The sequence below is a fragment of the Tachyglossus aculeatus genome, chromosome 1, assembly GCF_015852505.1.
Source record: "Tachyglossus aculeatus isolate mTacAcu1 chromosome 1, mTacAcu1.pri, whole genome shotgun sequence".
NCBI classification, from domain to species: Eukaryota; Metazoa; Chordata; class Mammalia; order Monotremata; family Tachyglossidae; genus Tachyglossus; species Tachyglossus aculeatus.
The window spans coordinates 155,708,802-155,725,865 of record NC_052066.1 but is presented as its reverse complement, the minus strand read 5'-3'; the positions used below and the strand labels follow the sequence as shown (position 1 = coordinate 155,725,865).

At 41.0% G+C, this 17,064-nt stretch overlaps 1 protein-coding gene across 1 annotated transcript in view; it reads left to right on the top strand.

The window, feature by feature from the left end:
* The window catches only part of UNC79 (unc-79 homolog, NALCN channel complex subunit), a 172,979-nt gene that overhangs the window by 148,325 nt on the left and 7,590 nt on the right, over window positions 1–17,064 (top strand). Inside the window, exons 45-49 of the mRNA XM_038749857.1 lie at window positions 7,647–7,724; window positions 11,399–11,488; window positions 12,211–12,386; window positions 13,615–13,801; window positions 14,881–15,078. Of these exons, the coding sequence (XP_038605785.1) occupies window positions 7,647–7,724; window positions 11,399–11,488; window positions 12,211–12,386; window positions 13,615–13,801; window positions 14,881–15,078 (729 nt within the window). The remainder of the gene's footprint in view (window positions 1–7,646; window positions 7,725–11,398; window positions 11,489–12,210; window positions 12,387–13,614; window positions 13,802–14,880; window positions 15,079–17,064) is intronic.

Here is a 17,064-nt window from a genome sequence, read left to right as displayed (position 1 = left end):
CTTGAGCCCCTAGTGTGTGCAGAGCATTGTACAAAACCCAGGGGAAAATGCGATAATATATAAATAATTCAGTCCCTGTACCTTGGTGGGTTCTCCGTCTAAAACTGGGTTTGGGTGGTCGGCAAAAGGCAAGTGAGAAAAGAGTGGATACGAAGAGACAAAACGACATAAGAGCACAAAGGACCATGATGAACACAAAAAGAGCTCGAGTACGTTGCTCTGTTTTCAAGCTCCTACAGCTCAGGTAGGGCTGCCAGAGTCCAATAATAATAATAATTATAGTAATTTTTAAGCGCTTACTATGTGCCAAGCACTGTCCCAAGTTCTGGGGCAAATACAAGGTCATCAGATTGTCCCACGTGGGGCTCACAGTCTCAGTCCCCACTTTACAGATGATGTAACTGAGGCCCAGAGAAGTTAAGGGACTTGCCCAAGGTCACACAGCAGACAAGTGGCAAAACCAGGATTAGAACCCACGACTTCCAAGCCCATCCTCTTACCACTAGGCCTTGCTGCTGTTCTTATGATGATGATGATGATGGCATTTGTTAAGCACTTACTATGTGCAAAGTACTGTTCTAAGCGCAATAGCCACAAAAGTCATAGCCGAAACTTTCTCATCTTTCCAACCTTTGTGGAGGCCTGCTATTTCCACTGCGGGCTTCCCCCGCCTAGGCTGGGCTGGGACTCCCAGGATGGCAGAAGGGGAGGGTGGTGTGTGTCCCCGGAAGTGTGGATCAAGAGGGTGGCCTAATGGAAAGAGCATGAGCCTAGGAGTCAGAGGACCTGTGTTCGAATTCTGTCACCTGCTGTGTGACCTTGTGCAAGTCACATATCTTCTCTGTGCCTCAGTTATCTCATCTGTACACTGGGGATTAAGACCGTGAACCCCATGTGGGACAGCCTGATTACCTTGTATCTACCCCAGTGCTTTAAACGGTGCTTGGCACATAGTAAGCATTTAACAAATACCCTTATTATTATTATTATTATTATCTTCTCTGTGCCTCAGTTCCCTCATCTGTAAAATGGGGATTTAATACCTGCTTTCCCTCCTACTTAGACTGTGAGTCCCAAGAGGACAGTCACCGTGTCTGACCTGATTTATCTTATATCTACCCTAGTGCTTAATATGGTGCTTGGCACGTAGTAAGTGCTTAACAAGTACCATAATCATTACTATTATTATTATTATTATTTTGGAGACTCAAATCATGAACTACTGACACTTCATTTTTTTCTCACCATGGGGAGAAACTGTAGAAATGTGGCAAGCACTCAGAAAAATCAAGAAAAACTTGAAACGGAAAGAACCTCAGTAACTCCAGTGAATCATCTTGTATAACCAGAGTTCAGCGATTGCTCTTGATCCCATGGAGACAATGGCTCATGTTTGGAGTGGAATTTCCTCTTTCAAACATAAAGGGTCCATTGAGGTGATGACTTTTCGAGACACTACTTGGAGACCTAGTAGAATGAATATACTACCTTTAAAAATTCTCCGTTTACTTCCTTACCAAAGTTAAAATATGGTCCATTGAATTTCCCTGATGATTTCAAACCCGCTAAGTTGTTTTTCTAGCTGGAATATTTGTGACTTTTTACAGACACTATCAGGTCATCTTCAAACATTTGTGCCATTTAGGTTATCTGTGCTGTTGAGAAACCCAAGACAAAATCAGATATTGATTTACTAATTGGTACCTAAGAAAGAATCCAGTTCATCCCATTAGTCCTGAGGATACACCATTGCTGTTGCTTTCCTTATGGAGTTTTCTTACCTTTCAAAAATTATGTCAGTGATTTTCTTTTTGTTTAATATGTCAATTCTTGTTGGTTTGTAGCTGCTGATTATAAAGAAAAACAACATTCCAGGGAAAAGACAAAGATTTTTAATGAGGAAAGTGATAACGGCCCATTAAAAACGCCTTAAATGAATGCTCCTTTTACTAGCCACAAAACTGTGCTAATCTGCATATAAATCTCCTACTCTGGCAAGCACATAAGGTTCCTTTCCAACTTCTGGAAATCGTGTGGGGGAAAGAGTTGTATTTTAATGATAGCTGAATTATGGGCTGAACAAAGAAGGAATTCCATAGAATAAAAAGTGACACCCACATTAATTCCTCATACAGTCATATCTATCAATTCATATTGACACCAGGTTATTAATATTAGATGAATTAGAAATAAGTTGATCACTTCATATAAAAGAGTCCTTTTATATAATGAACTCATATAATGAATGCTTATTTCTTTTGTAATCTTCCTCGGGGAGGGCATAATAGAGGGCCATTATTATAGCATCCTTCTGTTTGTAAGAACAGGGATCTTACTGCTACTGTAGTCATCTCTTTCCCCCTCTACTTTTATAGCTTTGTGTTTTGGGATGCTCCTGAACATGAAAGATTGACTTTTTCAGCTCCCGGTGGGTAATGGTACAAAATGAATGTAGAAAGGTTAATGAAAGTTTTAGTTTTACATATTCCAGAATACACATTGAGTTAAGGAAAGAATTGCTCCAAAGTGAGTGACAGATGATTTCAGAATCTACTCTGTTTATTCATGTGAAAAGGTTGTCATCCCTTCAACACTGTAAATTCACTTTGGGCAGGGAGAGCGTCTACCAACTCTGCTATGTTTTCCCAAGCTCTTAGTACGGTGCTCTGCACAAAGTGAGTGCTCAATAAATATGATTGATCAACTCCTAAATCATTCACTTTACCCAGGGTCACAGTTATAGGGTTATCCCCCATCTAGCTTGTCTTGTCTTGTCTAATCTGTCTTTGAGTTTGACTTGACATCCGAGAAGTAAACCAGTTATGGAATCGGTCTGATAGATTTCAGTCAATCAATCAATTGTATTTATTGAGCACTTACTGTGTGCAGGGCACTGTTCTTGACGCTGTCGGGTTGCTACTGCCACCTGAGCTGGTAGAAGAGAATGGCATCTGCAGTAATGAGTTGTGCAACTTGGTTATTTCACAGATGTTTCTTTTATTTGGGTTCAATTTTGCTGGCTTAAAATTGGGGCGGTAGTCCACCCAGTTGATATTCTGCCCATTAGGCAATGTTAGCTATTCTCTCTATTTCTCTTTGGTAAACAACAGGGAGAAATGAAGTTGCATCAAATTCACAAATTCAGCTTTCTATGAGGCCTATGTATTGTTCATTAGCATTAAAGTGCAACATACCTTATTTATATTTTAGGTTTTTTGAGGGTTGAATATGGGAGCTGTGAATATATTAAAGTTGCAAGATTCTGTTGGCCTAATTTACGGCTCCCTTAACTATTATTTCTCCAGGAGAAAGAGATCGGTACCTATATTATTCAAAATAAAAGAAGATGGTTGCAAACTGTTTATATAGAGACCTAGAGATTTCAGGTTTCATCAAATGACTTATACTCTTAATTTGAGAAGCATCTGCTTGGTTAAAGATGGAGTAATTCATATGAGGGTATGGAAGCTCCCTGGGGGCAGGGAGTGTATCTTCTTCCTTGATTACTGTTCTTCCAGCTTGATTACTGTATCAGCCTCCTTGCTGACCTCCCAGCCTCCTGCATCTCTCTACTCCAGTCCATACTTCACTCTGCTGCCTGGATCATTTTTCTACAAAAACGTTCAGGACACATTTCCCCACTCAAGAAATTCCAGTGGTTGCCCACTCAATCACCTTGAGCCCTCTACTTCACCTTGCTACTATCCTACTACAACCCAGACTTCACAATTCGCTCCTCTAATGCTAACCTTCTCACTGTGCCTTGATTCAGTGCTTAGAACAGTGCTTTGCACATAGTAAGCGCTTAACAAATGCCATCATTATTATTATTATTATCTCATCTTTCTCACTGCCGACCTCTTGCCCACATCCTCCCTCTGGCCTGGAATTCCCTCCCTCCTCAAATTCAACAATGACTTTCCCCACATTCCAAAGCCTTATTGAAGGCACATCTCCTCCAAGAGCCCTTCCCTGACTAAGCCCCCCTTTCCTCTTTTCTTACTCCCTTTTGCATCACCCTGACTTGCTCCCTTTATTCATTCCATCCTCCCAGCCCCACAGCACTTATATCTGTAATTTCAGATATGTCTCCCCTCTAGACTGTAAGCTTGGTGTGGGCAGGGAATATGTCTATTCATTGTTATATTGTACTCTTCCAAGTCCTTAGTACTAGGTTCGGCACACAGTAAGTGCTCAATAAATATGATTGATTGATACTAACTCTGTTGTACTCCACTAAGGGCTTAATACAGTATTTTGCACAGAGTAAGCACTCAATAAATATGATTAATTGACTGGGGAGTTTTGGGCATCTTTGCACTAGGCAAGCATGTTTTGGAGAGAATTTTTCATGGCAAAATATTGTTCTTATCCTAAAACTACCCAGGGAAATGCTAAGCATCAAACTATTAGCCATCCCTGACTTTGTTAGACCAATAATACAATGGGGACAAGCAAGCTTCTAATCTTGCTTCTGAGCCCACCTGGAATCTGACATTCCTTTGTCTATGCGATTAAGAGCACATCTCAAGCTTTTCTATTCTCCACCTCACTATGGGCCCAGGTGACTTCAGGGTCTTTGCTGTAGTCTACAGATAGTAAGAGCAGGGGTGAGAGGTGGTGGATGTAGAAGGATACCTTGGTCAGCAATTATCAATCATGCGTAGCCCAGAAGGATTGCATGAAGGTTGCTGTGAATGACAATTGATTGAATTAGAGGAAGGTATTTCAGTCCAGGCTTTCATTTGGATTATGTAAACTTGCTGCATAGTGTTGTAGCTAAAAATCTAAGCATTTTCACAGATGCAGACCAGATGGTGACAGTAATGATTAGTTAAGCAGGAGCTAATTGCTCATTATGAACTCTACAGACTTTGCTAACCATTGCTCATATTTAATTTAATTGTTGCTATAAAACACAGCAGTTGAAGGCTTTGCATTAGCAATAACTGACTACAAACTCAAATGCCAAATTCTGTAGGGAGGCCAAGAAGGACTTTTCAAAAGTCTTAAAATCCAGAAGTCATGCCTGCATGAGAAAGATTTAATGGAACATTCAGGGAATTGACCTATATATTAATGAAGCAGTGTGGCTTAGTGCAAAGATCAGGGGTTTGGGAGTCAGAGGATATAGATTCTAATCCTGCTCCACTGCTGTGTGACCTTGGGCAAGTCACTTAACTTCTTTGTGCCTCAGTCCCCTCATCTAAAATGGGGATTTAGACTGTGGGCCCCATGTGGGACAACCTGATTATCTTGTATCTACCCCAGGACTTAGAACAGTGCTTGGCACATGGTAAGTGCTTAACAAATGCCATCATTATTATTATTAATGGTGCATTAGGTAGCTCATTATCTAGTTAGTATTTGTGAGATTTCATGGTACTTTTAGTTGCATTCAGCTTGTAAGTATCTAGGAGGGTTAGACTGAAACTCTGCGGGACGTGATTTTGTTCATATATGATTCCACATTCTTGCCTGTGTGGGTTAACTTGTCTGGAATTTGTCTGATTGTGATTTGCGGCCTTGCAGTTCTGTTCTGTCACCCTCAATTCTGAATTCATCGAACGGCTTTGTTGTCCCCCGCAGAGGCATGGAAAGGAAGCGGACAGAACCCAAAATGCAGTTTGCCATTCAGATAGATTATTGTGACTGTATGGTTTTTGAGCTGAGAGGCAGGACTAGTGAGTGATATGTGGCCCCCAAAATGTTGATTCCACAAGCATTAGGTTGCCCCCTTCAAGTTAGATATTTCTCTGTGCAGGTGGAGAAAAACAGATTTTTCTCCAGGAAATGCATTTCCCTGAACTAATTTTGACCCCTATAAATAAGACTAGGGATACCTTCTGAACATGGATGCTCTACTAGCATCTTAAACCAGACTTCTCATCTTCCCTCCTAAGCCCACCTCCTCCACATTTACCCAGCTCTGTCAATAACCATGCCAAAAACTGTAACCTTCCTGTCCCCTTTGACTCCTCATTATCTTTTATCCCTCACATAGAGTTGGTCCCTTAATCCTGCCCGTTATTTCTCCACAAAGTTTCCTGAATCTTCCTCTTCCTATCCACCCAAACAGCAATCATCTTGATTCAAATTCCCATCCTATCTCAGATTACTGCACTGGCCTCCTCATGGGCTTCTCTGCCTCCAATCTCTCCCATCTTTCATTTATACTGATCCTCTGCCTAAAATATCATTCTTCTCACATCTCTCCCATCCTCAAACTCTCCAGTGACTTTCCATTTCTGTCCCCCTCAAATGAAAATTCCTGATCAGTGTCTACTCTAAAGGAAAAAGAGAAATTCTACAACTTGTCATTGTTTTTCTTCATTCATTCATTCAGTTATATTTATTGAGCACTTACTGTGTGCAGTACTAAGTGCTTGGGAGAGTATGATTCAACAATAAGACACAGTCCCTGCCCACAATGAACTTTCTTCCGAAGGGAAACAAAGGGATAAAAGTCTCTAGGCTCTAGAGAAGCAGCATGGTCTAATGAGCCAGAAGCAGTGTGGCTCAGTGGAAAGAGCACGGGCTTTGGAGTCAGAGGTCATGGGTTCGAATCCCAGCTCCACCACATGTCTGATGTGTGACCTTGGGCAAGTCACTTAACTTCTCTGATCCTCAGTTACCTCATCTGTAAAATGGGATTAAGACTGTGAGCCCCACATGGGACAACTTGATCACCTTTTATCCCCCCAGCACATAGAACAGTGCTTTGCACATAGTAAGCGCTTAACAAGTGCCATCATTATTATTATTAGTGGAAAGAGCACAAGCCTGGGAGTCAGAGGACCTGGTTCTAATCTTCGCTTTGTCCCTTGCCTGCTGTGACCTTGGGCAAGTCACTTCACTTTTCTGTGCCTCAGTTCCCTCATCTGCAAAATGGGGAATCAATACCTGTTCTCCCTCCTGCTTAAACTGTGAATCCCATGTGGGACCTAATTTTCTTGTCTCTATCCTAGTACTTAGTATAGTGTTTGACACATAAGTACTTAACAAATATTATTATTAGTAGTATATTGAAATTTGGTAAGGGGCTATTATAGTAATGGTCAAGAGGAGACAAAAGAAAAGGAAGAACCTGCTTTCTCATGCTGGAGAAATCTGATTTATTCATTCAGTCATATTTATTGAGTGCTTACTGTGTGCAGAGCACTGTACTAGGCTCTTGGTAAGTACAATTCAGCAACAGAGATGATCCCTGCCCACAATGGGCTAACAGTCTAGAAGGGGGGAGACAGACATCAAAACAAGTAAACGGGCATCAATAGCATCAATATAAATAAATAGAATTATAAATATACACATCAGAACAAGTAAACAGGCATTAATATAAATAAATAGAATTATAGAGATGTACATATATACACAAGGGCTGTGGGGCTTGGAGGGGGCTAGAGCAAAGGGAGCGAGTCCGGGCCATGGGGAGGGGCTATGTGCTCTAAAAATCCATGTTTTAGATTAATTTGCAATAGAATTTAGCTCATCTGTAATGATTAGTAGGTCAGCCACATCCAGCAGGCAGATTGTCCCCTAGGTAAATCCAAATGAATCTGGGATTAGCTAATGAAATCACGAATTACTTATTAATGTCCGAAGTTCTGGCAAAAATAATTCATCTTCCGATTTTTTTTAATTAGTTTGTTTGCGCAGATGCTGGAACCAAACTTGCTGAGTCAACAATCCTGCACAAGCAGATGATTGCCTCCATGCCTGGTGTAAGTCCTGAATCAATTTGAAGTTCCTGTAGCCACATTTCATTTCATTTTGCTATTCCTTCACATATTTTAGCATATATGTCTTTTCACACTTTGGGGGCAGTTTCTCTTCTGGTTACAGTACAGTGCTTTGTACACAGTAAGCACTCAACATTAATAATAACAATAATAATGGCATTTATTAAGCACTTACCATGTGAAAAGCACTGTTCTAAGTGCTGAATAAATCATCATCATCATCAATCGTATTTATTGAGCGCTTACTATGTGCAGAGCACTGTACTTAGCACTTGGGAAGTACAAATTTATGATTGAATGAATGGTTGACATGGGATTTGAGACAGTTGGGACTTAAAATGACTTCGTTCATTTTAAAATGACACTAGAGAAAATTAAGGTGAAATAGCACATTGTAAACCAGGTGTCAGATCCATCATTCCTCAGTTGCATCTCTCCCTTTCCTACTGTTTCTCTACTGCTGATTCGCTTGGTGCTAGCCCACCAGTAGGATCTGGCTTTGACATGTTTGTTGTCAGCTCTTTTTTCCATGAAAGGATAAGGGTGGATGAGAAAGTCACTCTAGACAAAATAAGAAATAACCTATGTAATCTTTCAGGGGATGTGAAAGCTTCTGTTCATTCTTAGTTTTCTCTATACCTCAATTCCCAGTTCAGTTTAAAGCTAGTGCCAGAAGAAAATAACTACATAGTAAAATTAATTCTGGTATTTGTTAAGCATTTACTATGTGCCAGGCACTTGAATAAGTTCTGGGGTGGATACAACCAAATTGGGTTGGACAAAGTCCCTGTCCCAAGTGGGTCTCGCAGTCTCAATCCCCATTTTACATATGAGGAAACTGAGGCAGAGAGAAGTGAAGTGACTTGCCCAAGGTCACACTGTTACCTTGCTAATTTTTTTTTTACAACTTTTCAACTGTTATTTTGAGTTTACTTATTGATATTGAGTCAATCTTTCCCTGGCATAGAGGAGCAGGCTGTTTTCGAGCCTGCATAAATTCACCTACCCAAGCCTGGGGGTTAAAGAGAATATGCCCTAATCCCTATGCACAGGGACAATCTCTCTCTCTCTCTCTCTCTCTCTCTCTCTCTCTCTCTCTCTCTGTCTCTCTCTCTCTCTCTCTCTCTCTCCCTCTCTCTCTCTCACAAACACACACACACACACACACACACACACACTCACGCAGCAAGAACACTCTGCTGAGAGCATTTTAGAAGATGTGTAGCACTCTTCCTTTCCCCAGCTTCTGAGGGTGTGCTTTGTAGTGCTTTGGCAGCTCCAGGAGGGAGAATGGGGCTCATTAACTATAATTAAACCCTGGAACATTCCTAGAGTGTAATATTAAGTGGATCTTGCTCAGATTAATTTTAAAAGGATGGGAAAAAAGGAGACCCACTATATACCCAGGGACTGGCGAGTTCCCAAATAGCTCGAGTTCTTTACAGATATTAGGTCTTTAATCCTCACCAACGTCCTTTGAGTTGGGTTAGAGGCCAGGGTTACAGCTTCTCAATTCACAGGTGGGAGAAGAAGGCCTGGAAACCAACTTCCACCCTTTTGGATATTGGCTTTCCAAGACTGAAGGATGAATGTGTGAATTCTAAGTTTTTAAGAATCCTTGTCTAAAAGGCAAAGACTGAATACTTCTTTTTAAATGGTTTTTATTAGAGTTGCCAGGTTGATATGAGAGGAAATATTGCCTCAGAAAGAAACTAATCATTTTCAAAAACTCCAGAGAACAAAGTTACGCTCCTATTTGCATGACATTTGCTAAAGCTCAAAGAAATGGACTGAAAAAAATCTTTTGCAATAGAGGATTATTATTCAGTATGCAGGAACACAATAACCTTTTGTAATTCCATCCCCAGGTTTTGGAACGTAGAGGACTGTAGTCCACATTAAATGGATGGGGAATACTCTGACAAGACTTCCAGTGACCTTATTTTATTGTTCGTTATCCTGTCAGAGGAACTGACAGGCCTAGCAATTCTAAGAGGATAGAAGGTGGTATAGTTCAGCACAAAGCAGATTTACATTAACATAGAAAATAGAGAACCACTCAGTGAGCTGGTTAAGTGTATAATGTTTCAGATTTTTTTTCTTAAAACCCAGTCAAAGCTTCAGTACAGTATTTATGTTGCTTCAAAGACTCCCAGCTGCATTATATACTGTCCTTTATGTATGCCCCTGCACAAAACCTGAATAGCACAGTCTGTCTGAGCGCAGTGTGTCACTGTGGATAGAGCACGGGCCACGGAGTTAGAAGGACCTGGGTACTTATCCCAGCTCCACCACGTATCTGCTGGGTGTCCTTGGGCTAGTCCCTTAACTTCTCAGTTCCCTCATCTATAAAATGGGGATTAATACTGTGAGCCCCATGTGCGACATAGACTGTGTCCAATCAGAATATCTTGTAGTACAGTGCCTGGCATGTTGTACGTTCCTAACAAATATCATTAAAAAATGTGTTTTCTTTACACTGAACCTTGAAATCACTGGATTGCTCTGGAAGTCACTTTGCATTCTTTAATAACTAAATTCCAAAGCACATGTTCTTCCTTTCTAGCTTTTTACCTCTATGTAACTTGGTGACTGGCTGGAAAGTTTGTCAACCATTTGTTTTGCTATTTTTTTCCCATCAAGATCTGGGCTCCAGCACACTAATTTCTGGTCTTCAGGCAACATGAAAGAGTTTGGGTTAGAGAAGGGAGCTTTAAACTGAATAATGTGAACATACAGCACAGTGGCATTGGCTCTGTAGAGGAAGTTTCTGTGGACAAACAGAACTAGCTGCAAGTGGGCTGCCACAACTTTGTTTCACTTTTTTCCAAGTGCTTCTCTGAAAGTCCTCTCAGAATTAAGGTGCCACTGTGCTAGTGCAAACCATTGCCCTGAAGGCCAGAGGGCAGGGACTGAAATAGTCTTGTTTTACTATTACTACTACTACTAATTAATAATTTGTGGTATTTAAGTGCTCACTATGTGCCAAGCACTGTACTGAACACTGAAGTAGATACAGGATAATCAGGTCAGGCAGATCCATTTTACAGATAAGGAAACTGCAGCACAGAGAAGTTAAGTGATTTGCCCAAGGACACACAGCAGGCAAGTGATAGAGTCACTCCCAGGCCAGTGCTCCCGTGCTGCTTTTCAAATATGATGTGGAACAGAGCAGATTAAGAAGCCCACAAGACAGCGATTTTTTTTATAGAGTAAATATCACAGAGCAAGACCAGGACTCATTTTCACTGTGGTGGTGTCAAGTACACATCCTGTTCTCCTTTAATGCAGTTAGTCAGTCATCCAATCATATTTATTTTATTGCTTACTGTGTATAGAGCATTGTAGTAAGCACTTGGGAGAGTACAATATAACGATACAGCAGACACATTCCCTGCCCACAGTGAGCTTATGGTTTAGAGTACAAGCTTAAATCTAGAAGGTTGTGCTCTTGAGAAACTTGGACTGTAGCACTCAAAGTGTTCACTTTGTTATTTTGTTTGTTATTTGTTTGTTATTGAACAAACATTCCCTACTTCCTGAACAGGGTTCAACCAAAATGTGTAGTGAAAGCACACAGTAATGCAGAACTGGGCATACTAAAAGCAAAATGTTGCCCCAACCAAGCTAAATACTCTGTTTCCTTGTGTTTTTAGTGTGGAACAGCAGCAATGGAATGCATGAGGCAGTATGTTACTGAAGTGTTGGATTTCATTGCGGATATGCATACGCTAACTAAATTAAAGGTAAAAACAGCATATCATGTGCACCGAATGATATCAGCTAACTATATAACTTGTAGGTATCAAAGACCCAAAACAATGAAAAGGGATTAGAGTCTATTAATGTGCTTGGATATTTAGTCTTTTCCATAGTTGAATGTATTTATACCAGAAAGTAAGCAGTAGGAGAAGTGGTACGGAGTTTAATTTGCCCATGGACAACTCCTGAGGGGAGTTATCAATCTTGCTGACTGTATTTTAAGGGGTATGAAGAAGGGGTGATGAATAGGGAGTTGAGGATGTACACAGGCCTGGCTGTATCACATTGCTGAACAGCTCACAAATAATGGTTGGTCTTAAAGCACTGTGGAAGGGCCTTTACGGAGAAGGAAAGGGCTCCAATGTGGTGAAAGAAGCAAATGATCCAAGGAGAAACTCATTAGCAGAAAGTGAGGTTCCCTTCATCATTGCACTCAGGGAAATCAATCAGCTTTCAAAGAACCTCAGTTCAGGAATAGTGGCAAAAATATTCTGACTTGGAAAAAACTAAACTCTTCAGAAGATAAGGAAGAACTAACATAGCCATGACCATTTTCCATTGGATCTAGGCCTCTACTTTAAAACTTGATAACATAAGATTGTGCCTTGAGGGGGGCTGATAAAAACATGGGAATGTAATCGAAATGGCCTAAGGATACTGAAAGTTCTCATGTATAGAGTTGAAAAAGACTGCATTGATTTTGTAGAGTCACATGAAGACGTGTTCCCAGCCTTTGCATGAAGATACATTTGGTGGGCATCTCAAAGTTGGTTTGGCTCAGATTGCTGCAATGGAAATCACCCGAGGAAACCACAGAGACAATAAAGCTGTGATCAGATACCTACCTTGGCTATACCATCCTCCCTCTGCAATGCAACAAGGGTAAGTTCTTTATTTCATGGGCTACAGTACTGGCAGGAATTTCCATTAATACTTCTGGAGTTTCTGCTAGATTGTGAAATCACTCCGTTTCTGTGGAAGTGAAATTTGACCATAAGAACTGTTGGGGGGGAAAAAGTCAATAAAGCAATGGTATTTCTGAGTGCTTATTGTGTTTAGAGCATTGTACTAAGCATTTGGGAGAGTAGAGTTGGTAGACACGATCCCTGCATACAAGGAGGTTACACACAAGATAGATGTTAAAACAAATCACAGATAGTGGAAATGGTTGAGTCTAAGGATCTGTACAAAAGAGCTGTAGGGATGGGGGTGGGTGATTATCAAGTGCTTAAGGGGTACAGAGCCAAGTGCATAGACAGTGCAGAGGGGATTTCAGGTAGGGAAAATGTGGCTTTAGTCGGGGAAGGCCTCTTAGAGGAGATGCGATCTTCGGAGGATTTTGAAGAAGGGGAGAGTGGTGGGCTGTTGAACGTGAAGCGGGGAAGAAGTTCCAGGCCCAAGGGAAGGTTTGGGCTGAAAGCAGGCTCTCAGCAATCACTTGTTTTGTGATTCAGCTGCGGGGCAGCATTACCCATCTCAAAGCACAAAAACTCTTCCGATATGATGCCAAGCATAATATCTCTGAAGATTTTTTTTCACTCCATTCTGGGTGAATGAACCCCATTGATTTAGATGGTTACGACATTTCATTTTTCTGACATGTGCAGGGTTCCAAGGGTAATCAAATTTGGTGATGAGTGATAGCTCCTAAATCCAGTAGGTATTGAAATATATATATTTTCTTACCCTTTCACCATCTTTAGCCTTCCTTTCACTTGTCACATCAGGATTTTCTTAATCTCAAACTTCAATTTAGCAGTCCATTTTAGCACCCCAACCCCAGTGTGTTTTCAGGTTTGGCTAACCTCTTGCCCCTGTCCTCATCCTGTGGAGGGACAGTTTTTGAGGTGGGAAGTTATCTGTCCAAAAGATAAGCAACTAGACAGAGAGGCAGAAAAAATAGGTAACTAGAATAAATTAATATAATACCTGATTACAAAGTGGTGGGCATTTATTCCAGAATGCAGCTTGCAGGGAGGGTTTGGCAAATCATACCAATATGGAAATAATTGTATTTTGTGTTTTAAGCAAGGCTGACTGGATGGTAGGACCACTCGTGTGACTTAAAAACCTGAAAGTATTTTTAAAAACCTTCTTCTTCCCCCAATAGACCTAAAGAATTCATCGAGTGTGTATCTCATATTCGTCTCCTGTCATGGCTACTTCTGGGCTCACTTACTCACAATGTTGTGTGCCCGAATTCCCCTTCGTCTTGCATGCCAATTCCTCTGGATGCAGGCTCCCACATTGCAGATCATCTTATTGTTATCCTGATTGGATTTCCAGAGCAATCAAAGGTAAGTGATTTCCACCTGATTAAGACGATATGCATTGAAATTACTAATGGAAACTCTTATCAACCAATTAGGTTTCTTCTGGGAAAGAAACCCTGCCTATTGTTTTCTCTCCTGTGGCTATTCTGAAAGCAACTTCACATTGATGAAGTATTTAAAGTGGCTTAAATTCCCAGAGACAACATTTTAAATAAAAGTCTGTATCCGATTCACATTTCTGAAGATAGCTCAATGATTGATACAGGCAACAGTTAGCCTCTCCCAAGGTATTTAGATAAGAAGAAACTCAGGCCTTGAAAGCACAATTAATTGTCGGTGGCGTTTACTGGGGGAAAAAAAATCATGAGCTAAAAAGCATTTCTGCTCAAAATTTATCTAAGCCATTTCCTAAACAAAAACTAGGTGTATGTTCATTCAATTCCATCCCAAGCTATTGCATGCTCATAACTTGGAATCCCCCAGTTACTGTAGGGACAGGAGCCTTATAAATGCAGACAATTGTTCTAATTAAGAGAACACATTGTTAAGGTATACATCAGTTCCTTACTGAATTTTGAATACAAATATGCCTTAATTAGAGAAAAGGAATAAGGCACCCTGCCCCAGCGGCTAAGTGGGGAAGGCAAGGGGGTCACTCCTCGAGCTGGTAGAGCCTGAGGGCTGTCTAAACAGGGCAAATTGAATCATAGAGCATGTATGGGGACCAGTTGTGTAGCTGTGAGTACCCACTTATCAAGGTAAATTTATGGGGAACGTATAATTTCCCTCACTGAAGTTGTTCTGTTCGGAGTTGGGACTCTCAATTCCCTTAAGGTGGGACTTATGGTGGATTGTGAGGCCTAATATAAGATACTTTATCTTTGAAATGATGCTTTGTTCTCTGAGCACACTCCCACTAGCTTGACTAACATAAATTTCGCTGTAAGGAAATGAATCATGAAGACGATAACGTCTTTTTGAATCAGACACACTGCAACTTTGATCTCCCAAGAAGTCATAAAACATCTGATGGCGTTCTATTGAAATACAATGTATTACTTGGCTGTAGTATTTTTTTTTCCAAATCACTCTTCTTATTCCAGACTTCGGTGCTGCACATGTGTTCCCTCTTCCATGCATTCATCTTTGCTCAGCTCTGGACAGTGTACTGTGAACAAACTGCAGTAGCCCCGACCCTTCAAAATCAGAATGAGTTTAGCTTTACAGCAATTCTTACCGCATTGGAGTTTTGGAGTCGGGTAACACCCAGTATCCTTCAGCTTATGGCTCATAATAAAGTGGTGAGTTCAGTATGTATTCATCATTATGTCATCAGGTTTAGCAGCATATTTTTGAGTTGCTAAGCTCATACACCCATACCCGCACTCCAGTTCTAGTTAGATAGTGCAACATTTTTATTTTGGAGTGGATTAGCCCAATGACCTCAATAAATGATGTGGGCAGTGGTGGTCAGTAGTTTTGAGGAGGTGGGGAAAACTATGGAGAGAGAGAAAGCCAGGATGGGAGAGTTTAGGGGAGGAGTGGTGAGAGTTTGGAGAGAGTCTTACTGTGGACAGGGGTTGATTGGCCAGGAGCTCCGGTGGCGAGAGCAGGAGCTTCTGATTGCTAACCAATTAATCACTATCCTAATCAGTTCCATAGAAGGTGAATTAATGATACCTTCAATTGGAAATTAGGTATTTCATAACTGGAAATTGATTCTCCTTTTCTATTACAATCAATTTGACTGAATCAGTCAATCATATTTACTGAGTACCTATTGTGTGCAGAGCACTGTAGCAGAGCACTGTACTAAGAGCTTGGGAGAGTACAATATAACAATATGACAGACATATTCCCTGCCCATACCGCGCTTACATTCTAGACAGGAAGATGGATATTAATATAAATAAATAAATTACAGATATATACATAAGTGCTGTGGGGCTGGGGGCGGGGAGGGGGAACCAATAAAAGGGAGCAAATCAGAGAGATGCAGAAGCAAGTTGAAGAAGGTGAAAAGAGGGCTAAGTCTGGGAAGTCCTCTTTGAAGAGATGTGCCTTCAATAAGGCTTTGAAGGTGGGGAGAGTAGTTGTCTTTCGGATATAAGGAGGGAGGGCAATCCAGGCCAGACGCAGGATGTGGGCAAGAGGTTGGTGGCAAGATAGACAAGATTAAGGTATAGTGAGAAGGTTAGCATTAAAGGAGTGAAGTGTGAGGTCTGGGTTGAAGTAGAAGAGTAACAAGGTGATTAAGTGCTTTAAAGTCAATGGTAAGGAGTTTCTGTTTAATGAGGAGGAGGATGGGCAACCACTGGAGATTCTGGAGGAGTGGGGAAACATGGCCTGTATGTTTTTGTAGAAAAATGATTTGGACAGCAGAGTAAAATATGGACTGGAGTGGGGAGAGACAGGAGGCAAGGAGGTCAGCAAGGAAGCTGATAGAGTAATCAAGGCAGGGTAGGATAAGTGATTGGATTAACGTGGTGGCAGTTTGGAGAGGAAAGGGCAGATTTTAGTGATGTGAAGGTTGAACCGGCAGGATTTAATGATGGATTGAATATGTGGGTTGAATGAGAGAAAGGAGTCAGGGATAACATTAAGGTTATGGGTTTGTGAAACAGAATTCTAGAAGATCAGGTTTGTTTGTTTGTGGTCAGGGGGCAGCTCGCCGTTGAGGCTGAGGCTGGAAAGAACTTGCCTCGGATTCTCTGTTGAGCTACTTCATTTGCATCTGAATTCTTTGATTAACTCTCCTGGTGGGATGCTCTCTCATAGCACCTTAGGGTCTTGCTCTTCACTCTAGGAGAGCTTAGCTCTGTCTGGCATGGCTGCTTTATTCACTTGAAGGGCATGGACTAGGTCCAAAGCCATTCAGCCTGAAAGGATAATGGTGTCCTGGGCTAAAGCCTTTATGGTTGTATTTGCTACTTGTGTCATTTTTAAGAGGGTCACCATCAGCTATGGCATAGTTTTGGGGGAATGAGAGATCTGAAAGAACAAGACAATACTGATCCCATTATCAAAAGCTAATGTAGGTTTCCCTTGGCCCGAAACTGTAGAGAAAAGCAAAGTACATTCTGGCTCTTGCCAAAAGCTATCTTTAGATATAAAATCCCAGACAAAATTATATCTGTTACAAAAATCTGTTTGGGTGCATAAACAATCTTGACAGCTGCTGAGTTCACTAGCGTTACTCTATATAAAGACAGGAAATTCTTAGCATGATTAGACTTGAGTTTATTGACTCAAAATAGTGTGCCATTCTAGTGAGAGTTGTTTTAAAA